At 46.8% G+C, this 24,899-nt stretch overlaps 1 protein-coding gene across 6 annotated transcripts in view; it reads right to left on the bottom strand.

The window, feature by feature from the left end:
* Positions 1–58: 58 nt before the first annotated feature.
* Positions 59–24,899, bottom strand: part of LOC133508491 (amyloid beta precursor protein binding family B member 2) — a 37,540-nt gene continuing 12,699 nt past the window's right edge. For 5 of the 6 annotated variants that reach the window (XM_061834628.1, XM_061834629.1, XM_061834624.1 and 2 more), the window contains 6 exons: positions 8,410–8,524; positions 5,673–5,748; positions 2,691–2,771; positions 2,493–2,608; positions 1,296–1,484; positions 59–663 (listed from right to left, as the gene is read on the bottom strand). In XM_061834628.1, the coding sequence (XP_061690612.1) occupies positions 484–663; positions 1,296–1,484; positions 2,493–2,608; positions 2,691–2,771; positions 5,673–5,748; positions 8,410–8,524 (757 nt within the window). In that variant the 3' untranslated portion in view covers positions 59–483. The remainder of the gene's footprint in view (positions 664–1,295; positions 1,485–2,492; positions 2,609–2,690; positions 2,772–5,672; positions 5,749–8,409; positions 8,525–24,899) is intronic. The other variant, XM_061834625.1, reaches the window with a different exon arrangement.

The raw sequence follows: 24,899 nt of genomic DNA, 5'->3' as shown, positions 1-24,899 counted from the left end.
CGCACATTCCGTTGCATTTCCTTGATTATTACAATCACTTCACACAATCATCAGCGAGGTGGATTACGATTATTATTATTATTTGAAATAAATGCTTTTCTACTTTCCCCTCCTTCATTACTGCATGGAGCCATTCACATGGCATTTAGCGGGCCCGGAAGGCGTTCGGTCCGTCCGGTTCCGAACTTGAAGACGGTGAGGCCGGGCCGACGTTAAAGTGATTCCGTGACGCGGTTCGGAGCGGCGACGAGACCCCAAACGCGCGATCCTTCCTCTCCATTCCGAACATCCGGCGTCGTTATTTGATATTGTCGTCCAGAGTGGCGTTTGCTAACACATACCTACGAGACTGGTTACCATGGCGGCAGAGATGTGAGAGTGGTTTCGGTGGGCGGCGGTTTGGGCGCTGCGCTGACCGGTGGGTTGTTGGTGTTGGTGTTGGTGTTGGTGGTGGTGGTGGTGGTGGTGGTGGTGGGGGGGGGGTCATTGCTGGGGGACTTCCGACGGCTGTTTCTTGGCTTTCAGAGTGTCTATGAGAGACTGAACGCCGCGCTTGACGCTTGTGCTCACTCGGCGGCTCACCGAGTCGGCGGCGGCGGGCGAGGACGAGCTGCCGGCGCGTTGCGAGGGCGGCCGCGCCACCAGACACTTCTGGTACCGCAACTGAAAGTCAACAAGAAAAGACGAAAGAAATCTGCTGTGTTACTGGTGTGTCTGAGTGATATTTACCGGAAAGTTTTATTTTAACCGGTCCTGTCAGCGTTAGTGCGGCGCTAGCGTTAGCACTAGCTTTAGCGCGGCGCTGGCGTTAGCACTAGCGTTAGCGAGCGTTAAACTCTTTCTGTGTACCGGATTTCTTTGTAAATATCTCGTTTCAATGTGGGCGCTTGTAGCTTTTACACAACTGCGGCATGTGTATGTACCAAATGGTATTTCCTTTACAAATGTACTCGGTGAGGCTTGTAACCAGGTGCGCTCTGTAGGCCGGGAATCACGGTAGCTGTAAAGTACGATCATCTTAGCGGTACCAGTGGCGCACCAATTTCAGCTGGTGTACAGACTTGTCTGAGTGGTAACATGTAGTACTTGTCTTATTAGTTGTCCTACTAAGTACACGTGTCAAATATAAGGCCCGGGGGCCCAAACAATATCAACTAAAATCAAAATATATGCTTGACCTGAGCTGAAGTGTGAATGGACAAAATTGCGTCGTTAATAGAAGGAAACCAAAACGATTGGATTGGAGTCATTTTGGCAGGTCCTGGAGATCCGATCCGTTTGCGACGTGATCTTACCACGCACGCCGCCTGCACGGCTTCGGACACGCAGCCGGCGTTGGGGTCGCACCAGAAGACGTGACACTGGAAGTGCTGGTTTCCGGTGTCCATGATGAAGGCGAACGTGTGGACGTCCCGCCCGACTCCCATGAAGGACAAGAACCGCACGCGGCACTCCACCAGGGCTTCGTCTTCGTCCTCCTCCTGCTGCACACGAGAGTCCGACTGAGCGCCGACGTATTTCGCGTTCGTGAGCCGTTTGGTACGACGCCATCAGCCCAATTTCAGTTATTTCAATTTGATATTAATTCATCGGCGTGCGTACGCTAACAACACGACTGCGAAAAGTCAGCCCACAGCACGGACGCTGGGGGACTTCTTTTGCCGTCCAAATGCTGAAAACATGAGTGGAAAGATCTTATTTTCCAATCGTGGACCCAGTTTGAAAACGGGAATTTTATTCTGTTTGGAAAGCCAGTCCATGGCAGCTTGAGCCCTCATCAACATCAATTTGTGAAATTAAAGTGCCCATTTTGGTGTTTCCTTGCCGCGGAGGTTTGGTAAACTACATCTCACTGGGGCCTCGACTACCCAGAAGGAGTTGTACCAGGAAGGGCATCCGGTGTAAAAAAAAATATGCCAAACAAATATGAATGTTTAATCTGTGACCCCGAACGGGACAGGCCCAAAGAAACTTCATTTTTGTTGGTTCCTTGCTGCCCAATTCCTCCTTCTTGCCCACGAGTTGTTTTCAATTTCTCTTAATTTTTTTCCCCTGAATTCCTCGGCAACATCTCACTCACCGAAGGTGTTGGAATCACCCCCCCCCCCTCCGACCGCAAAATAAAAACCCCTCAATGATTAAATGACTTATTTATTTTTAAATGTGTCAACTTCTGTCCTCAAAGTACTTCATGTCACCTATCAGAAAATTGGCTAAGGATCCTTTCTGCACATTCCTTTGGAAAAATTGAATTTTTTTTTTTATTTGTATGTATCATTTGGAGGGGCGGGGGGGGGGGGGGGGGGGGACCACTCGAGACACGCTGAGGGTGCATCTTACACCGGGAGAATTTTTGAGCCAATCACGATTGAGCTAACGTCACAGTCGCACACAGGTCGGGCTCTATTTTGCCTCTAGTGCATCATAAGAAAATAGAACTTCCGTTACATGAATATTTTCCTCCATAATGGTTTTTTTTTTTCAAAACCTGCCTTTTCTTTGATAACAGCCAGGGTGGTGTCGGCAATGCTCAGCACGACGGGCGTCCAGTCGTCTTTTCCCGTGGACGACACCAAGCTGTCGATGGCGCCGTTGATGATGTCCATGCCTGCACCAGGCGAGACACACGAGGGACGATCAAGCGAGCGGGACCCGAAGGGGGCCGGCCGGGCCGGCTTTGTGTGGCGTACCTATGGGCCGAGTCACCGACGTCGTGCCCAGATAGAACACGTGGAACTTCTGCACCAGTTCAGTCTTTGGCATTGGAAATTCTGCAGTGTGGGGGTGAAGGGGAGGGGGGGGGAGGCGCACACAGAAGTATAAAAAAAACACATTTTCCTTCCCTCAAATGATCACATCTAACCGAGCTCTCAAGGCAGATCATAATTGGCTCAAACTCCACTCGTGAATATTTGCATTTTTTTTTTGGGGGGGGGGAGGGAGGGGGGCTACTGGCACGATTTTGGGCTTGGATGTTTCCTGGCTGCAAGTCCTGCTGGGTTTGTTTACACGAAAGCTCGCGGGCGGAACAGATTGCGCAAAAATGCCGGATCATCTGGATCAGCATCCAAAAAAAAAAAAAAAAAAAAAAGTCGAAACTCCGACCACAGGAAGGTAGTTTGAACCCGTGCAATATTACAACGCATCACCGGGGGGGGGGGGGGGGGGGGTCTTTCTATTCCTTTCGTGCAAAACTGTAGCAGGCGGCACAGCCCCGAGCACAGTTAATTGGAGCGGACCCGGTCCTTCTTCATAACGAGGCCGGGCCCATTTCGCACCATCGGCATCTTAATTAAGGGATTTCACAGCGCAATAATTCATCACAAGCTCGCTTCCGCGACGGCTGCGGAAGAACGACGGCCGATCGATCCGGGGGAATGGCTTTTACCCGGCTTCACCTCGTCAGAGAGTTCCACACATCACTCCTACCTGCGCCGTCACGAAAACATTACTTAGAAAGATGGAGAGGGCTGTTTTTTTTTTTTAAAACACTTGAAAGCACACCGAGGACAAACGGAGGACGGAGCAGGGCCGTATTCCTAAAAATCGGCAGCATTCCCATTTCGGCTACCGTGGGAGAGGCCAATGAGGAAATGACATCGCGACTTTCTCGTTAGCCGTCGGCCTGTGACAGGGGGACATCCGTCTGAAAATGAAATATCTCGACAGAAAACGTCCCCGAAATCACTGCCGAGTCTATTTTGGCGGGATTTTCATTGATTTCATGCATGTCTAAGTGCAAGACACTGGAAAGAGTGCCAGTGTTCTCCTCGCGTTTAGGATTACAAGAAACTGAGCAGGTCGGGTTGAAAACGCCAATCGTGATCTTCCTCAGAAGCGGCCCGGGGAACGAGCCGCGGGTGCTTGAGAAAGACGCCGAGGAACCGGCAAGAGCATGGCGAAAGCCACCGATGACGTAGAACTGCAAAACATTCCCTTCCCATCAACGTGCGTCCCGCATTTTAGGGAAAAGAGTTTGTCACTGCTTCCAGGTGTCCACTAGAGGGAGACACTTTTCAATGCCTAATCTACTTTCTTTCCTGAGTAAGAAGCTTTTCGAAACCCACACAAAAGGGATGTTGGGAAGAGTCTCCAAGCAGAACGTGTGAAGTCACCCTCCCGTGATTTAAATGAACGAGAACATCCGAAAGTCGGGATCCCAGAGTCGGGATGGAGGCCTCTTCACCTCAAACGAGCGCAAATTTCTTTGTCGTGAGCGCGACCGCCTGCCCGTGGACAGCCGATATGATCCTTCCCGGACTCTCTTTTCCGCAGAACGCATCTCACATGCAGCCGACGGCGATTTTCTTTCTTCTGACATCATTACGACAACGCAAACGCACACGGTTAGTCGAAACGAAGAAGCAAACCAGTGATTATCAAACGGGTTCCTTAGAAAATCAGCCAGGTTCAACATTAACGGGCCACCCTCCACCTGTAGACCCAGCTCAGCGGGGCCAGTACAAATTTCCAAGTCCCTGAAAACCTCCGGGTGGCAAGTGCATTTTCTGTTTCGTAACGAGAAAACGATCATCAAAACAACGCGGCTGAAAGCCGATGCTGGGACAAACCGCCAGCGGCCAGTGCTCGGCTGGAGGGACAAAGGCCACGAACCGGGGTTGGCCGCAAATCTCGAGCTTCTGCTGGTCCGATCGGTAGTTGCGCCGGCGGTGGGACCGCGCAATGGCATCGAGGAACAAGGGTAGCGACACAAAGGGAAGCTTCATCGCCAGATTATTAAGCCCATTTCCATTAATACAGTGATGCCTCAGTTCTCGACCGCAATCGGGTCCAGAAAACGGTTTGAAAAGTCAATTGTTCAAAAACCGAATCGATGTTTCTCATTACAGTGAATGGAAAAAGAAATAATGCGTTCCAAGCCTAAAAAAATTAGGCTTTTTAAAGCACTTTTTAAAAGCTTTTCCTGATAATAAACTGCATAGTAGAAATAGATGTATAGTTTAAATACTTTATATAATAACATAAGTGAAGAAATATATTTATTTTTTGTTTAAAATGTATGCTTTAGTTAGGAGGAGAGTACGCTAGGCTGGGAGAGCATTGCCGTAACTGTAGCGACTCGGGCCCCAGCCTTGTAAACTTTTTTTTTTTTTTTAAATTAACAAACATGCAGAATAACTTTAAACAAACAATAATGAGGGGGGGGGGCTTTTCATTCGAAAACAGAAGCAAAAAAAAAAAAAAAATTCTCTCAATTTTCATTCAACAACCGATTTGTTCGAAAATGGGGACGTTCGAAAACGGCGATGTTTGGAAAACGAGTGTTTACTGTAGTCCAATAACAACTTTATACATCATAAAAGTTGTCTGAAAGACAACACGCTTCGACTTGCGTTGTTACTCCTGTAACATTAGTCGGAATACCACCGTCGCGCTTCAATAACCAAAAAATGTCAAAAACGGCCAGTGGAGCTAAACACCATTAGAAATAAAAATATTATATTTCCTGCACAGAATTGGCAAGCTCCCACGCCAGCCAGGTCATCAATGTGTTTCTATATAAATCGTTGTACTTCGGTTCGAGGAGGAATCCCAAATGCGAGACAAGAAACCACACGGCGGAATATTGTATAACACACGGCTGACAAATTTAAAAAAAAAAAAAAATATGAAAATCACATTTTCCCTCATGGGAAAGCTGCAAAACGTACCTTGTAGGGGGACATCAGAGCCAGTTTGGGAGGAGCTGCCAGCTGCAGCCTTGGCACTTTTCCTTTCAGCCATAATCTAGACAATGGGGGGGAGGCAAATCAGAATTATAGGTGAGAGGAGCAAAACAAAACAGGAGGGAGAGAGAAGAAGAAGAAGGGCACACAGAGGAGACAAGGGGGGGGGGGCGGCGGTTGGGGTGGACGGAGGTCGATGCGCGTTTGCGCCTCGAAAAAAGATTGGGAACAAAAATGATCATACGGAGGTGCCTCGCCTTAAGAGTTAAACTTGTTCCGTCACCACGCTTGTAACTCAAAACATTCACATTGCGTGTCAACTTTTCCCAAAACAAACAAATACAAATGCAAATACCACACCCACCTAAAACACCAACGAATATTTGGTAACATTTTTGAAATGAAAAATAACAACTTGAGTATTTCACTTTGTAAAAACGCGCAGTAATATCATCATCTAATTGAATGAAAAGTATGAAACTCTGTGCATCGGGATTTCATGCATTCATTGCCGACATCTTCTGCGATGCACACACTGACCAACAGGGTGCAGTATTACATTCATACGTGCACACAACCCAAAATGCTCACTAAGTTGGAGTAATATTTGTTGGTTTTGCAGAGGATAAATAACATATGGCGGTGACTTGCATTATATTGTCTTTCTAGCTGCATTGCTGCACCGTTTGTGCTGAACTGACTTCGGTCCATTGATTGCGTTTTGCATTCCGCATTAATATTAAGCAGCAGACTTTCCACCCAGAGGAGGTTTTGTCATTGCTGAAGCACACAAGTGTAATTCTCTTCTTTTTTTTTTCCCCCCTCCATTTAGTTTTCCAGTAAACTTCAACGGGATTGCCAATAAACAGCTGGAAGCGGCCACCGAGGTCCCGGCGTACTTCCTGGTGTAAACATTACTTCTCCTTGTACATAATTAGACTTTGTCACTTCAGGGTCTTTATTTTGAATATGCAATCACGCAACCAACGGATTCAGCAGCGTATTCATTTCGTCCGAAGGAGATCTGCTTAATTATTGAGCCTATAATACGTCTATAGTATCGAGAGGCGTCGTATTCCTTCCCTCGCTGGATATTTGTCGAACTCTGAATTGGAAAGATGCAATTCGCTCTCGCGATTTCTTTTCAAGCGCACCGACGATCACTTGGCACGCGAGACGCTTTCAATTAATTGCGGCTGTCGTGCGCGCTCGGTCCGCGTCTGAGCTCACGGGGCAAAATAAAAATGGAAATAGGAGTTGGTCTCCCGCAGCGAAGAAAGCAGAAAGACAAAAACTACTCAAACAAAATAAGGAAATACATTTTTAAAAACCCCCGCATTCCATACATAATTCTGACAGCGGGGGTAGGAATTAGAAAATAATTTGTCATCGTAATATACTGCCAGCAATAATATTTTTTTAAAAATACACACACACACACATATATATATATATATATATATATATATATATATATATATATATATATTTTTTTTTCCCCCCCAACGCATTTTGGAAAATTTTGCATTAATGAATCTGTTTGTCTCGTCAGGCTTTTACGCTTACTAACTTTCCAATTACTTTCTTACTAAATAAACTGCAATTTGTGACATGATTTTTGTTATTCATCCTCTCCTAGGAGTTTAACAATCAATACAAATTTTGCTTACTGTAACACGAATAGCAGAGAAAAAAAAAAAAAATGTGTTTGTCGGGGGCGTGGCCAGGCCACTCCTCACCTGCGCCTCATTGGGCGTAATTATGTCTACCTATGTATGTTTTTAAGCCTGGCGCGTCGCGGTTGAGTTTGCAGGTTGGTCCTTCCGTGACGTCATCGCGAGTACGCCAGCATCTCGGAGTGGATGTGCCTCGTTGCCATGGCCACAGCCAAGTCTACTTCAAAGTGAATTTCCGCTGGTTTGGATTAAAAATGTATCCAATAGGTCATGTCATATGTATGCCATCTTGAAAATGTGATGTTTGTCCTCTCTCGTTTAATGATGTTTTGAAAAGATTTTTTTCGGCAATTACGAATCGTCACGGGCGCCGCCATTTTGCCTGGTCACATGACCCCCGCACGCAGATGTGATGTAATTCGTGCCGCAGCAAAGGCTCGATTATGGCGGGACACATTCACGACCAGCGCCGATTCCCTCGGATTCCTCCTCATCTGATGAAGAAATAGCAGCATCGGTTGATCGGGAAGACGGAGGAATAAAGATTTGAACCTGCGGCTGGCTGCAAATAATGTTGAATATTCGGATGGTTCTTCGGACGGGAATGACGCGGAGTCTGACTACTCGGAGTCTGACTACTCGGGACATTAAGTGCGTGAACAAAGGCCCCCGGAGCGTCGTTCTTCTCAAAACACCATCAAATGAGAGAGGATTAACGTCACATGCTTCAAGATAGCGTACATACGACATGACCTGACCCATTGGATACATTGCTAATCCAAACCACCGGAATTCTCCTTTAAATCTCGTTTTTGCTCCGTCGTTATCCAACCTCGTTTTCGGACGCCTTCTTGCCACGTGTTTTTGTGCCTTTGCCTTCGTGCGCAAAAGCAACCTCGAAATCACGTCAACTGCCTCCAAATCCCGCATTTGGGTCCTACCCCGTGTGCCGTGTTCGTCACAAAGTAACCATGCAAACCCCGCAAAAAGTGGCTGGACTTCAGAAAGTTGAGCAAATTGATCAATATTTGGGATTGAGCACTCGCCTTGGAGCAGATTTCGTGAAGACTTGTGGCGATGGCCGCGGCGGGCGTATCACATCGGAACACGTGACACTTGAGCGCCCGCGTGTTCTTGTCCCTCGCCACGTAGGCAAAGTCCCTGAAGACACACCAAACACGCAAATTAGTCATCGCCATCACAATAGAGTTAATAATAATCCCCCCCCCCCAAAAAAAAAGTCAGCGGGCCACATTTGAGACACTTCCGGATGGAGATGTGGGGAACAAAAAAGGATTCCTGGACTGTGCATGAATGACCTTGATGAGGCACATCGACCACGGACCATTGAGTGACATCATCACCCTTTTAATACTCGTACTAGTACTGGTTGTAGATGGGAGATTCGCAAACCTTTTACACCGCTCAGGAAACAGTTGCCTGGCCAAGTGTCGCCATCATAACAAACGGAAAAAGGTACGTTTTTATGCCTAAAAAAAAATATCATCATTCATGATTGTAAATTGCTGTAATCTTGTGCAGTTTGAAAATTTACATTAACAATTGTTAAATGCCATTCCATTTTTTCACCTAATTTAAAACAATTAAAAATGCAAAATATTGTATTTAATGTACTGCAGATGAAGACTAAAAGGACTTTTATAAGATTTAAAAAAGACCAAGCTTCTAAAAATTATGCACCATTTGAATATTCCTTAAAAACGGAATTTGTTCACCAACCAAAACTGATGTTGCTATGGTGATGAATGCAAATACAATTAATTTGTCCAGCCGCAGAATCGCGTTGCCTAATGTTCAACAAAAAGTATATTTAATATTATTGTAAGCCACAAAAAAAAAACACATTGAACTGTAACACTATGCTTTCATATAAAAAAACGATTGTATTGTATTAATTATCAGTTAACTATATAAGGCACTGTAATGAACTTGAAAAAAATCACTATCATGAGGCAGTTTGAACATTTAATTGAGTGATTCCGTCATGAATGGCGAGATCGAGATGGTTCTGAACCGACCCACAGCGGCAAAAAAAGAGGGCCAATGACGGCGCAGCACGTAAAGGTCGCACCGAAAGAGAATCGCAAGTGAAAATTAAAAGGAGGAAGAACGCCTACAAAGGTAATGAAATCCTTTTTTCAAAAGAGAATATTGTCAGTGGGGGGAAAAAAAAAGGCATCGTAAAAGGACCTTTTATGTCCGACACGCTTTTAGTGGCCCGCGAACGCGTCAATTCTCTCTCTTTTTTTTTTTTTTATGCTGAGAAATTAATGACCAGAATGAAGTTAACATTCGGACAAAGAAAAGGAACAGGAGCGAAGAAATATTACGTGAGAGGAGAGATTTGGGAAGTTTTTTGTTTTGTTCCAAAGGAAAACAAAACACAAACAAAAAAAAAAAAAAAAGGAAATGACCTCTTTACATTAATTTTTTTTTTTTTTTTTCCATATGTTCCATCTCATCGGAACGGCACCACGACGACCGCATTGGCCGCCAGATATTATTTCTGCTTGGGGACACGAATGCATCTCGAGATGAAAAAGAACATTTAGCGGCTTAATGGCCAATTTATATTCGGCATTTTCTTCGGATTTACTCAGCCGACATCTTCCGTGGCGAGATCTTTTCCTGGCACCCTTTTGAAATCTATTTATCTCATCACTCCCCATCTTAAAGTTTGATTCTTTTATTGCCTCCTCTCCATTTGCCATATAACGATTTAAAATACAGCAAAGTTGTTTTTTTTTTTCGTGCAGTTGCCGTCGTGACTTTTCGACTTTGTTCTGATTACGTAGCTCGTAAAACGGCTGCTGTGCCATTAGCGAGACGTTCCCGCAGTTGTCGTCGCTTATCAAGTTCCACCTAAAGAATGAATGATTTCAGCTTCATCGTTGTGACTCGGGAACACTTTCCCCTTTCATAATTTCCCGGGTTAAAACTGAAAATTTCCCACATTGGGGCACTTCAAAGATGTGTTTCAGACAAAAAAAAGCCGCTGCATTTTTCTTTTTGAGGTTTCAAAACAATCGTCTGCACCTGCAAAGTCCTCCAAGGCGCCAAATATTTTCACTGGAGATTCTTGCTCCGCCTTTGGAAAGCAAAAGAGAAAAAAAGAACAAGAAAAAGATCCTTCTGCTGCTGCTTGAGCGCTTAAACTTGGCGATAGACTGCAGACGAGTGGCTGGAATTCCTCAAAGGCAAACGTGCTATTTTTGTAACGCCAACAAATTGAAGGTGTGGTGGAATTTGGTACCCCCCCCCCCCCAGATTCTCCAAACATCAACTCCCCAATTTGCAGATTTCTATTTTCATCCTACCCTCTAATTACTTTTTTGCGCTCATTCAAAAATGCACTCTCCAACAAAAAAGTAGTGCTTTGGCACCATTTTGTGGCATCTTGGTGCTAAGGAACTGTGTCGATATAAAGGGAGGAGATTCCATCAGTCGGGCCGAAGCCTCGGCTCGTGTCAAACAAACGCTTTGGTGGCATTTTGTGACATCGTTCTGCCGCTGGTGTAAAGTGCCTGCAGATTTTCAGGAATCTCAGTTGGGTTTCCTTGGCGATCCGATGTCACGTACGTACATATTTGGTCATGGCGGAGGGTTAAAAAAAAAAAGACAAATAAAGAGGGGAAAGGATGGAGAGTGACGGCGGAATGGTGAAGGTACCCACCGGAAGGGGAAGACGCATCACCTATGTTTTGGGCTGCGGGGCTACAATGAACCAATACCCCCCAAAAAACCCAAATTAATAATAATAATAATAATAATAAAATGGGAGAAACATGCCACATTCTCCTCACGAGTGAGGAGCCACAAAACAACAAGAAAAGTGTGAAACACAAGAAAGTAAGAGGCGCAGTTTGCCCAGCGGTTGTCGCCGGATGCATCCCACACGGCGACCGCACAACAGCATCAATCACAACGGGTTCTTTGCGTTTATGAGTCCATTAGCCGGGCTTAAGTGCGCTCACACGATGACGGTTCTGGCCCGCGGCCAGACGGGAAAGGCGCGTGAGCTGCGGATGCAGCCGCCGAGCTCGCCCGGGGGAGGGCGTTTGAGCGGCGTGCCAACCGGGAACGGGAGACGCTTTTCCTTTTCCACTACAAACGGGACATTTAGGACTCGCGGGGGGCCGAGGACAACTCGCAAAGACGCGCAAAACATTCATTTCTTCACGGACAAACACTGGAGCCCGGAAAGTCTGACAAACTTTCACTTGCTGCTGTCGTAACGCGTCGTCAGCTCACGGAAGAGGTGGCAGGCATCCCTTTGTGGACTCGGAAAAGGGATCAGACATCGCACACAACAATACATGCTGGATGGCTTCCGGCAACGTTGGGGTTTCGCTTCGGAAATGGAGTTATTGTCATTTCCGGACTGCAAACCGCGATTTTTTTCCCCCCTCACGCTTTCAACCCTGCGGCTCATGCGGTGACGCCGCTAATTTGTGCATTTTTTCTCAGGGCCGCAAGGGGGCATTCGAGCGGGAAAGGTAAGAGTGAGACAGTGGAATACATGTGCTGAGGAAGAGACTTTTACCGCTATGTTTTTTTTTTTAAACAGACCCTGTTAGCGCTGTGCTAGCGTGTTGCTGCCGCGTCGCAGTGATTTTTATTGCTTTTTGAAAATGTTCATTGAAACACAAGATATTTACAGAGAATGACAATAAACCTAAAGCGTTTTCAAAGTTTTAATACCTTAGTTTAACAACAACAGCAACAACACAGTACGAACAGGGCTGGTAAAAAAAAACATACCGGTAAAAAAAAAAAAAACAAAAACAGCTGGCAACTACACAGTAGCAACACGGTAGCACAGCACTATCAGGCCCGGTTAAAAAAAAAAAAAAAATACATACCTAAATCAGTGAGATGCAGCAGTAACACAGCGGCAACCGCTGGGGCGGTGCTAACACAGCCAGTTAAAAAAAATAAAACATACAGGCAAAAGTCACTTCCTCGACACATATATTCCACCGGTCTCACTCTTACCTTTTCCGCTCGAGTGCCCCCTTGCGGACATTAAAAAAAAAAAAAAATGCACAAATTAGTGCATAAACTGCAAAAGTCGCGGCTTGTAGGCCGGAAATTACGGTATGTCACGTTTGAGACTACGGCAGAACGCCGCATGAGCAGAGAGGGCCAATTGCGAGCGTCAACTATTTTTCAAATGTCGCTAACATTTTGTGGATTGTGTGGAATTTAATTCTACCATTGCAATCACATTCAATCATGTCATCTGATTCCGCCTTGACGTTGCCTTCCCAGACGGAAGCAAACTTTTCCGCGTTGAACTAATTCGCAGTCTTTTGCGGGTTGTGCGGACGAGAGCGTACAGGACGCAAACGGCGACCCCGAGCGGATCTTTGACGGTCGACAAACGCGGAGAACCACAAACGCACTTGAAAACGACACGAAACGTGATAATTACCGTTCTCTGGTTCCCAGGAAGCAGAGGAGGAGGAGGAGGAGGAGGAGGAAGAGGAAGAGGATGGGAGCGTGTGTTAAGTTTAAAAAAAAAATAAAATAAAAAAAAAGCCATGGCAGGAAGGAGAAAGAACACAAGCAATGAGTCAAAAGGAAAGAATGGAAGTCCAGCAGGAAAGAAGGAAAAGAGGACAAAAGAGCACAGGGGAGGGCAGACAAAGAGGAAAGGAGCAACGTTAGTACGTTCATTTCAACATCGAGATGATGCGGACGCGCGCAAACATCCGTCGTTCTTCACAAACGCATCACAAAAAGTGTCACTCTTCTCTTCTCGTTCCTTTTGGATGTCACGTCACTCAATTTCTCTGCGTCCCATTTTCTTCACAAAACTGAGAAGAAGCTTCCGTCTTCCGCAAGCAAATGATGTGATACAAAAAGAACCTCGAGTTGAATTTGTTCCGTGACCAAGCTCGCAACCTCATCCACTTGTATATTCAATTCAATTTCCCATTGGATTGAAATTAAATGCATTTAGCGTATTTTTTCGCACCTTCGACGAATGGCCCATTTTAAGACATGTTTCCCCGTATATAAGGCGCATAGAATAGATGCTGAAGTAGAGGCCGGGGTTACGTTATGCATCCATTAGATGGAGCTGGGCCAAAGGCTCAATAGTGACCCATATATAAGGCGCGCCGTCGGCTTTTGAGAAAATTAAAGGCGCCTTATAAGGTGCGGAAAATACGGTCATCCCCTTCAAGTCCTCAAAAAGCACCATTAGTTTTTCATCACATGGTTTTGATCAAGAACAATAACACAATAAGAGAGCGTAGACAAATGTTCTGTTCTGAAAGTAGCGCAAACACGTTAGCGGGGTTTACATGGAGCCTCCGATTCCAATTCGAAACCAACGGGAACGCGCCAGAAAAAAAGCGGACCGATCCGAACGGACTTTCGTTCGGTTTCACGGGGGCGCGATATTCCTTTTGCCAAATCCATCGCGAATCCATTTTCATCACGGAAACTCGGTGCTGGGCTGGCCTACGTTCACGAGATTGTTTTCAAGGGACAACGACTATTTTTTTTTAATCTTTATTTCGGTTGGACGCCGACTGGGAAATCCTTCGTGATGGTCGACGGGAAGAGCGAACGGCGTTTTAGGCCTCGTTGAGACGATAAAGCGGATTGACCGGCGAACCTCCGCGACTTCCACGTGATTCTCCAAACCATGGACAACCCCAAAAAAAAGCTTCTTGGGCTAAATAAAGAACAGCGGACCTAATTTATGATTCATCGAGTCTGCGCTCGCGTTTGGAGCGGAAGGACGTCTACTAAGTGGTTGCCGCTCGCTCTCCAAACAGCTGCCGGGCGCCACCTCGCGCAGACGTTTCGCTTCCAATTTTCGCCACTTCTCATTCGGGTGCAATGAGCTCGTCGTCCGTCCGGGAGGGGGGCGCCCGCGACGCGACCAACTCGACTGATGCCGCGTCCCCAAGTTGTCGACTCCTCTTCATCGATTGCGTGTTAATTAAATGCGTGGGTAATTATATCACACGCTCGGGGTGATAAATGACGGTTCTCCACTTTCCACACCGAAGATATTAAGTGTGTGTGTGTGTGGGGGGGGGGGGGGGTCTAGAAGTGGGACTGCCACGTGCAGCATCTGTCAACAATCCGGAATGGAACCTCTCAGCGCGACGTCACGCAACCTGATTTTCAAGGTGTGCCGAATGTTGTAGGCAGTGAGTCTGCATATGAATCTCCACTTTCACGGCGGAAATGACGCACAGCCACCGCTGAGGATGTTTGCAGATCGCGAGGTCGTGACGGCCCTTGCGAGGCCACAGCAGCAACACGCTGAAGGTTTGCCGTTTTGGATCGTTAAGACAAGGAACGGAAGCACTGCAGGTACGGTCGGGAGCCTGTGCTGAAAGGTCAAGGGTTAGCGGAGTTAGTGGAGAGTTAAACCGTGAAAGAGGCCCCACGGATTCAAATCTATTGCTCAGCGACTCCAAAAAGCTTGCAAATCGATTGCAAGTGTGGGACGATCATTGTTGCAAAGAACGGAAAATCACAGACGTCACCCGAAAAGGTTTGCAATCACCTGTTGGTGCCACAAGACGGCGGCAGAGCACGTTTCGGTCACTGGGATTTGACGGCCGCGTACGTGCCCGCGCGCCATCGCACGAAAAATCCCGCGCGTAAAATTTGTTACGAGTAGAAATACATCAATACTGAAAAACGTCGCTTATTTTGTGTAGTCTTGACCAATGTATATACATTTTTTGACATGGAAGTACACGGCCTTTAACAAGAACAGCTGCTGCTCAGCCTACTTCTACTTCCTCGTTTATCTGACACCGCCCCCTCCACTCTTAAAGGGGTAGGTACACTCATAATTACAAAGAGAACACACAACTTTATATTTCCAAATATGAGTGACTGACAACATTGCGTTCCGGCTCCATGAAGCGCCTCACCGAACAACATAGTTCCTTGGCACTAAAATGCTCCAAGATGGTGCCAAAGTATACACACACACACACACATATATATATATTAGACATGGTTTTGGCCAGAGCACGAAACCAGCAGATAATGGAGGACAGGTCAACTAAAAATCCACAAATGCTGACCCGTGGTCAGCATGCCGTTTCCTCAGGGAAGAACATCTAATATTAATACTCCCGCAAAGTGGCCACGGTTAATTATTTTACATACTTATTGACGTTTTTTAACTGCATTTTAATCAATTATTGTTTTCTATATTTAGATGAATGACTTCATAAAGCTGTAAACAAAAACAAAAAAAAACAAAAAAAAAAGTGAGCTATAGCCGGACTGTCACGAGTGCGCCACGATTCTTTATTTCAGAGGTACATATATCGTATACGGTAATCTGTCAACATGAAATATGATCACTTTATTGATCCAGATGAAAATGAGGATGAATTTCCAACAGGTGAGAGTGCGCTGACGTTGGCTCTTGCACAGAACAGGTTTCATTTTCTGGCCCTCGTTCAACTTCAAGTTTCATCAGGGGAAAGCCTTCTTTATTATTATTATTTTTTTTTAACCATGTACACAGTATTTGTGCCGCTTTTGCCCCAATAATTATCACATATTAATCTGATTTGCTGCATGTGACAATGTATTGCACATTAAAAGTCTCGACTGAAACGCATGTTGACATTTGGGACTGAATCAATAAATGAATGAAAAGTTGAAGAGCGGCAGCTGCTCGAGCTGCAAAGTGGGGGGTGGGGGCAGCAGGCGTCCCATTCATTTGTCCTCTGTGGTCCCAAGACCGGCTTTAAACTGTTAAGTGCTTCTCAAGAGCCAATTCATGTATCTTCTGCTGAGGCGCCGTCACGCACAAACGCTTCTCTCGCATTTTTACCAGTTCTAATATTAAAAAAATAATACCAATAAAGTGACTCTACAACTGTGAAAAAAGTATTTTACTAAATGCAGCCCCCCCCCCCCCCCCCCCGGGTGCCGACGAACGCGCATCACAAAAGCTCCGATAATCGCAGTTCACTCAAACGGAATGTAAAACAAGGTGATAAAAATTCTAATAAAATGCAGGCCATAAAACTGCGATGATGAGGCACAAAGTGAACGCTTTCATTCATCCAGAAAAAGAAAAAAAGTTGCTCCCGCTTGTGCCTAAGTGCAAATTATTTTCATTTGCCGAAGCAACACTGCCGATGCTTGTGGTTGGCAGAATAGACGCGCATGCAAATTGTTTCATTTTGAACATTTCAGAGTAAAAAGCGCTTTGCATAACCTGACAAAAATGATAACAAGAAACAGGACGGCCAAGTGCACAGAAACCGACATCGACCGTAAGCGCGGGCTGAAAATGACGAAAAATGGATTGTTCAAGTAAACGTGACGTGAAAGGAGTTCCAGCGCTTCTCAGAGCAAAGCAAGTAGTAGGATATGCCAAGATTAGTTCTCGCTCAAGTCCGAAAATTCAGATTCACGGACCGCTAGTCGAATCTCAGACTGACGATTCGGAGCCACATATGCTGCCATCCAAGCAACTTCTTTTTCCAGGGACAGATGGACGATGCAAAGCCACTTTCTACGTGTGTTACAAAAGCACGACTTGGTAGTACAAGACGGCGAGGGCGAGACTGGCCTGCACTTGTTTCCCCACTGAAAATGTGCGCATGTGCGTTGTCAAGAGCAAAATACCAGCAGAGACACCAGACCGTTGAACTCAAGCAAAAATGGGAAAGAATTCCACCTACAAGGAAATCAGACAAGGCTCCGTCTCCAAATTTTGGGAACAGGTTGCAGGTATCCTATTCAAAATAAGTCAATATTTGTATAAAACAATACGTTACAACAATTTCAGCATTAAATATGAACTGAAGCCCACCCAAAAATGTTAATTTCAGCTTTCATTGCCCATATAGCACAAGACGGCGGCAACGGCGTACACAAAGCTCCTCAACTCACGTCGACATAAAAAAAACAACCTCACACTCTCATTTATAGTTTGTCTCTCATGACGTTTTCTTAATTTGAGATGTTTTCGTTTTCACGTGAGAGATTAGTTTTTGCGTGCATGAGAGGGAAATATTATTTTTGGCCTAAAAAAAAAAAAATGCATTGACAGTAATCAGAGGAGCAAACCTATCCTGATATTTTTAGTATTAGCGTTTTACTACTGACTGATTTCCACTTTCACTGTTTTGGGCGTGACTAATAGTCGAACTCAACCGTTTTTGAAAGCTTACTGAATCGCTGTGAGGGTTGTTTTCTTTTCTTTTTCTTTCTTCGTGCACACATCCACACACACACACTTTATGACCTGATTTCAGGCATTTGGCAAGGCAGGGGGGGGGGGGGGCAAAATAAAAAGTGTGTGTGAGCGTGGCGGGTAGAAGGGAGGGCTAACAAGCCGGGAGGCACACGACACCCACATGTCAACACTCGTCATATTCCGTTGCATATTTTACAGCATCGGTTTGGGGGAGAGATGGCGGGGGAAAGGGGGGGGGGGGGCACAAGAGAGGGACTGTGGGTGGGCGTGAAAGAGGGAGGAAGATGATGTCCCGCTGTTCCCTCTGCTCTTGATGGTTTTAAATCACGTGCGCGAGAACTTCATTGAAATGTCGCCCGAGTAAAGTGCCCCCCCACCCCCCTTCATACGTGCGTGTTTGTGAGTGATGGAAAAGAAAAAGAGTGTGGGAGGGATCAGAGATTTGCAAAAGATCCTTGGCGGCGCAGTTTGAATCCCAGCGAGTGTCCTAATTAGCGGCGCACGCTCACGTGCGCTTGATATCTGACATCTCGCCTCGCCGAAAACTGAAATCAGAGCAAAATACCAAACGTGGCTTCATTCATCAGCAGGAGTGCGGTCGCCAAGTTGATGCAGTTTTTTTTTTTTTTTTTACATAAATACACAAAGCGTGCCAAAAAGTATACGGCTTACTGACTTTGGCGGCACCTGGTGGCGCCTTGAAACAATGAGTTGAGGAGTTTCATTCCGACAAAAGTCGTGCTTTGGCACCCACTTGTGGACATTGAAGTCAGCAAGCTTAATTATTCAAATTTTACTTAACTACGCTTTTGTGATGTCTCTGTTTCTGGTGATGTTTTTGTGAAAAAAGATTTTCAAATGTGAAGTCCTTTCTTTGGCTTAAAACGACTTAATTGCAATATATACTCCGGTGGCTTTAAAAGTGGAAAAAGGAAAACATTGACTTTATTTAACTTAATTGAACTTTTCATGGGCTTGAATGCCTTGGGAAAGGGATTTTTTTTTTTTTACTACTCCTGTTGCGGCGTTAATAAAATTGAAATGCAGCTTTCTAAAGTTAGGGATTTTTCACATGATTTTTTTTTTTGGGGGGGGGGAGACTGAAACCTGGATTGACTCATACAATTTGAGTAAAATGTGTCAATTCTACTCCTGACACTGAATGCAATCATGCATTCATTGACGACTCCAAATTGCCCGTAGGTACGATTTTGTTTGCTTCTATGTGGCCTGCGACTGGCTGTCAACCAGTCCAGCGCGTATCCCGCTTCCTGCCTGAAGATCGCTGGGATGGGCTCCACCACTGCCACAACCCTTGTGAGGATAAGTAGCTCAGAAAACAGATAGGCGAATATCTCAGTTCTAAACTCAACACTTGATTTTTTTTTTTTTTATGTTGTCTATCAGAAAACATCAATTTTTGTACATGGGAGCAATTTCATGACACATCACAAAAGAACTTTAGACTTTAACTGATCAAATTAGTTACAGATTTTTGATTGGATGAGGTGGAAGTTCCCTTTGCTGGCTGAAGAATTTAAAAAACCAAAAAAAAAAAAAAAAAAAAAACCCCAAAAACTCCAACCTACGACTCTGGAGCCGCTGACCCTGATTTCACTCTGCCGGGCCACAAAGATGCTGGACAGCCGTGAAAAAAATGGACAAGACGTGAGAAACGTGAGGGACCCCATCAGAACGGGTCAGGATGGAATGTGAGTGCACCCCTGGTAAAATGCCGATCAAATTCTACTGCACCTTTGGACCTCCGAGACGCAGAAGCCGCGTCCCCCCATCCTCAACAGGACATCACAGATAGCCGACTTTAATACAGAGAGGGGGAAAAAAAAAAACAGCCAAAACCGCAGAGCACATTTTGTTTCGGGCGAAACGGGGCAGCTGTGACCGCCAAGAAGATGATTGCCCAAAAGCAAAACAGCAGGCGAACATTCCCGTGTGCCCATTTTGCTGTGCGGCCGGCGTCTCCGCTCGTTGCCGCCCTGCCCGTCCGTCACCAGGAGGGAGGATTTTAATCGAGCCGAGATTTATTGGCTGCAGGAGGGAGTCGGGGAGAAGATCTATAGAGGGAGCGCAATGAATAATCAGTCAAAGAAGACGCGGCTAACAACCGGGTGAGCTAAATCATGCTAATGTGGACCAGACCCAAAGAGGAGGACGGGATGTCTTAGTTTCATGACGCTGGGGCGACTCAGGCCATTACGACCCTTCGAGGAGTCAGAGTGGACCCGTCGCACGACAAAGCGGAGCGTGGACGAGTGGACGGAGGAGCGGTGTGGGGGGTCGGGACCAGAGAGGGCGGCCGGTCGGCCATCAATCACGGTGGCGTCTAGCCGACGCGTCTGGGCGATCGGGGTTCTGTCCCGCTGGGCCGGCGGATCGGTCTTGCATGTAAATCGGACGCCGTGACATCGGCAAATAAGACGGACGCCGACTGGGAAGAAGAAGTTCAAGTTTGCAAAGCCGTCGCACTGGCATAAACCAAAGTGATGGCGGGAGTGTGTGGAGCATTCAAATATTAATGACGCTCAAGAGCTGCTTGTTTCCTTTCTTCTATTTTGTGGCGGGAGAAAAAAGTAAACCAGACAGAATCCCTAACCTGTGATGAATACCAATGAAAAGTCCATGTTTGAAGTTGAATGCACACCGGAAGGCAACACGACGACTGGCAAATGAAATCCAACAACATCTGCAACAATGCTACTTGTGATTTGCACACGATAAAAAAATTACATGCCCGTGAGTAATCTTATATTCTTTGTGTTCTCAAATCCGTCGCTCAAAGGCTGAAAGACAGCCAACACAGTTGAGCGGGTCAGGCTTCGAAGATGGTTTTTTTTTCTCGGGGTGGGTAATGCAATGCTCCGCAATCTACAGATGGCACGTCTTGAAATCTTCACTGTTGTTTCAATCCATGATTCACACAGAGCGGAAATGGGGGAACTCCCACCTTGCTGACCTGGTAGCAAATTCCCCCCCCCCCCGACAGCCGTGGGAAGAGGAACGGACAAACGGGAAATTTGGAGTGCAGCTCGTAGAACATGATTGGCTGCACGGTGATTGGCTGAGAGAGTGCTGTAGCCGCTTCTCAAGGTAGACGGTGACAAACGCCCGTTTATGGCATGAAGCATCGTTTGTTAGCATTAAGATCAGCGGGGACTACTTGCTTCAAAAATGGAAGTGGAATCCATTTTGTTTTATGTTTGAAAGTAAATTTCGGCTGGGAGTGGCAATAAACGGCTCCAAGCCTTTTTTTTTTTTTTTTTTTTTTCCCCCTGGAGAATTCTGAAAATCTGGTAAAAACCGCTGCCTGTTGCAAAGTGAGTTTAGTTCACAGCCACTGCACGCCGCGGCACTCGTAACTGAAATTTTTCTCAAAGCCCAAAATGTCGTAAGGCGGGTCGCCAGTGCCGAGGCCAAAAACAAATCCGAGTACAATGCAGCACGCTTGAATGAAGACAATGCCTCCCCCAAGTGCCTCTGGACTCTCTTTCTTCTTCACTTTTCCTCCCCCCACCTCGAACGCACGTTCGACACAAGGCGCATCTTGCACAAACTTCATCTCGAAGGCACATCTGCAACGGCAGGAGGATGTTGAGCGTTGAATATTTCTGCCTCACGCACTACGAAAAGACCCGCCCGCCCCTCACGGCGCAGGCTCGTTAATCCCGTTTTCTGCGCTCACTCTCAATCCCTATTTTGCTTACTCCGTCCCTCTCTTCTTTGCATTTTTTCTCTCGCCCCCCCCCCACCCCACCCTCCAACACCTGCTCGGCAGCCTCGCACCCCGCGAGCAGCCGTGCGCGAAGTCGAACCCGGAGCGGCAGGCGGACAGATGAGAAGGCGTGCTAATGACGGCGACGGGAGAGGTGCGATACTCACGCGGGCAGCGGACATGCCGGCCGTCTCACGGACGACTTCTTCGCCTCATGAACTCCTTTGCCCGGCCGGCAATTGCATCGCGTTACGGCTCCGGCGTCCCTTGACGCCGATGCCCTCCCCCCCCGTCGGTCCTCTTCTCCTGGCACTCCTCTTCCACGACTCGGGCTACACCTCCGTCTGAAGAGTCGCTCAGCGTGAGCAGGGAGGCGTCCCCCCCATCCCCCCAACCCCACGGCTCAGACTCAGCACCTGCTCCCCCCCACCCCGCCCCAGCCCTACCCCCCTCCCTTCTTTCCCGTTTGCCTGCCTAACAGAAAACGCTAAAAACGCGAAGCCTCGCACGACGCCGGGAGATGCGGGAGGAGGGAGATGCCTTGGGGAGCAGCCAATGACACGAGAGCGAGGCAGAAAAGGGGGCTGCGGACAAAGGGTGGCGGCACCCGGCCCGAAATTGGGGGCGCACAAAGTACGCGCAAAATACACACGCACGCACGTACTCAGACTTGCTGAGTGCTCCCGATATAGCCACATGACTTCATCGAGGGAGCAGCGAACGCTGGCGGCCCCCCTTGGCCCCGCCCCACTTAGGATGCGGTGGGGATCGGATCGAGCCGCCGACATCTTCACAATATTGGCGGGAATATTGGCGACCAGTAAGAAAAACGCTTTGCAATATTCAGGAAAAGTCAAATCGGCGGACAAACGAACGTTCACCTCTTTTGACAGTGGACGGCGATGAAAATACAAATGACTGTTTTCACCCTCAAATTTGAGCATTTGTGTTCCCTTCGAAAAGTCACCCAAAATACACCCCTACAAATTGGAAGATTTTAAAAGATGATTGATTCTTTTGTATTCGGGTGCTCCGACGTTGCAGTACAATAACTGAGGCGGGGCCAGATCAAATTTCACACATTTATTTACCAGTGTGTGTGTGTGTGTGAAATCAAGGATGAGAGCGGCAATGGCTTATAATAATATCCATCCATCCAGCCGTTTTTTTTTTTTTTTTTTGCCGCTTATCCTCATGAGGGTTGCGGGGAACACTGGAGCCTATCCCAGCAGGCGAAGCACACCCTGAACCGGTCGCCAGCCAATGGCAGGGTACGTCGAGACAATCAGCCGCACTCACAATCACACTTTTGGGGGCAATTTAGAGTGTCCAAATAATGTTGCATGTTTTGGGAATGTGGGAGAAAAGCGGAGTGCCCACCCGCAGGAAACCCACGCAGGCACGAGGACAACATGCAAAGTCCACACAGGCGAGTCCGGGATTATAATGTAATCATTTAAAAAAAAATGGAGGGCGACACGTGACACGAACGGTCCGTATTTGAGCACTTTTTCAGCTCCACGTGGAAACGCTCAGCAATTGGTCTTTCGAACCTTTAAGATCTTCATTTTTTTTAATTGACTTAAAATTGCGGCCGGTCGGTTTTAAGCAGCGGACCTCACGAACGGCCTTCTTTTCAGCTGCCGTGTCACACGTTCCGAGTACGGCGCTGGAGAACAAGCCTCAAGAAATCCTCGTCGTCGCCCGAGGAGCCATCATCCCGTTTTCTCAATCACTCCGCCTCGGCCCGGTGCCAAGTAAAGGTTTGTTTACTAATGGTCGGAAAACGCTTCGCCTTTTGCCGCCCGCGCTACGAAATGAAGGAAATTGGCTGCTGATGCTTTGGCCCTTCAGCCTCAAAGCACTTTGGCACGAAAACGGAGGCAGACTCCAAAGTCACCTTTCCCGCTCCTCACAAAGTCAACTTACTCGGACAGAACAGCCCGAATGGATTGTCACGCAAGAAGAGAGTAAACAGTCAAGGACACACTTTGGACTTCAGCTTAGAAGCACGTAGAAAGAAGAACAAATTCTTCAAAAGCAGCATTTCTTTGAACACTCTTTGCAACCGCTCCTGCAAACACAACCTTTGACTTTAGCGCCCTCTAGTGACAACTTTATAATACTTAAAGGACGAACTTGAATCGACTGCAAGTTGTGAGGATAAAGATCCATAAGAGAAAAAAAAACAAACTGTAATGCAAACCTGATCAAGCTAAAGATTGAAATCTGGGTGAGACAAATAAAGAAATTGGATGAAAAGGAGAGCAGAACAGCCACCCCCCCGCCCCCCCCGCTTCTTCCTCCGACGAGAGTTCCTCCCACTTTTGTATTTCTCATCCGCTGCAACTGCCGAGAGACGCCGTGAAAGTTTCTCCATCGTGGGAGACGCACAAGGAAGGAGGGCCGCTCCTGCTCTGGGAATCCACGAGCAAGAAATGAGGCAGGTAGACGTCGGCATACACGCGTGGCGAAGGAGAAGAAGAAAGTTCCAAGCGCGGAGACGAGGGAGCAAGAGAAAAGACGAGGATGGCGGCTCGTGCTATTTTAAACTCCATTTGCTTCCATTTCCTTTGGCGGCTGATTACACGCGTCGCAACACCAGAAATCTTCTCTCTCCTCCTCTTCGGGAACGCACGTCGACTCCGCTTGGACGCGAACCTCGCAAAGTTTTCAGCTTTTCGGGGTCGAGTCTGGTGGCTGAAGTCAAACGTTGACAACCACAAAATTAGGTTCGGAAAGCCCTGCGTCACATGATCTGCCTCTGCAAACGGAATAATGTTCAGTTTGGATCAACAACGTGGAAGAAAGCGCACAAAACTGCACGCCCCTAGAACAGAACTTGCAAGGCCCTTTTCCAACTTTCCGGGGTGGGGAACGTAAGAGCCCGATAAGGGGCCACCTCTGTCTCGTCGGGCTCAGTTTTACTCAGGAGCGGCGTTCGCAACGCGAATCGTCACCGCAGTGAATTTTAGCCGCCACGCTTGGAAAGGGACAGCCGTCGAGTCAACATTTTTGCACTGGAAAAAGTCCCGCACGTCCGTTCATCCGTCCACTTTCTGAACCGATTCTCCTCACGCCGGTCGCGGGCAAGCTGGAGCCCATCTCAGCTGGTCAATAGGCGAGCTACGCCCTTAACTGGTCACAAGCCTATCGCAGGGCACCTACACGATAAACAAATCTCCCCTAAAACATTCACACTTACACCTATAGGCAATTTAAAGTCTTCATTCAACCCAGCGCGCATGTTTCGGGGATGTGAAAGGAAACCGGAGGACCCGGAGAAAACACATCCAGGCAACGGGAGAGCACGCAAACTTTAAAAAAAAAGTCCTTTGCCGCCATCTTGTGACATTTTTGCCCAATTACATGCATGCTTTTTGGGTCAGTCACCCTGCAAATATTTGATGATCATATTTGATAAATGGCATGAGTAAAACCTTAGACAACCAAGACCGTCATCATAATGTTAACCCTCTCTGGACAAAATCACATTTTGCAGAGATAAAAATATGATTCTTTCAGAGAATGATACTCTGGATTGAAAATTTTCGATGATATTAAAGCTGTTGCAAATT

Source organism: Syngnathoides biaculeatus, chromosome 11 (assembly GCF_019802595.1).
Source record: "Syngnathoides biaculeatus isolate LvHL_M chromosome 11, ASM1980259v1, whole genome shotgun sequence".
NCBI classification, from domain to species: domain Eukaryota; kingdom Metazoa; phylum Chordata; class Actinopteri; order Syngnathiformes; family Syngnathidae; genus Syngnathoides; species Syngnathoides biaculeatus.
This window is presented reverse-complemented; position numbering and strand designations above follow the sequence as displayed.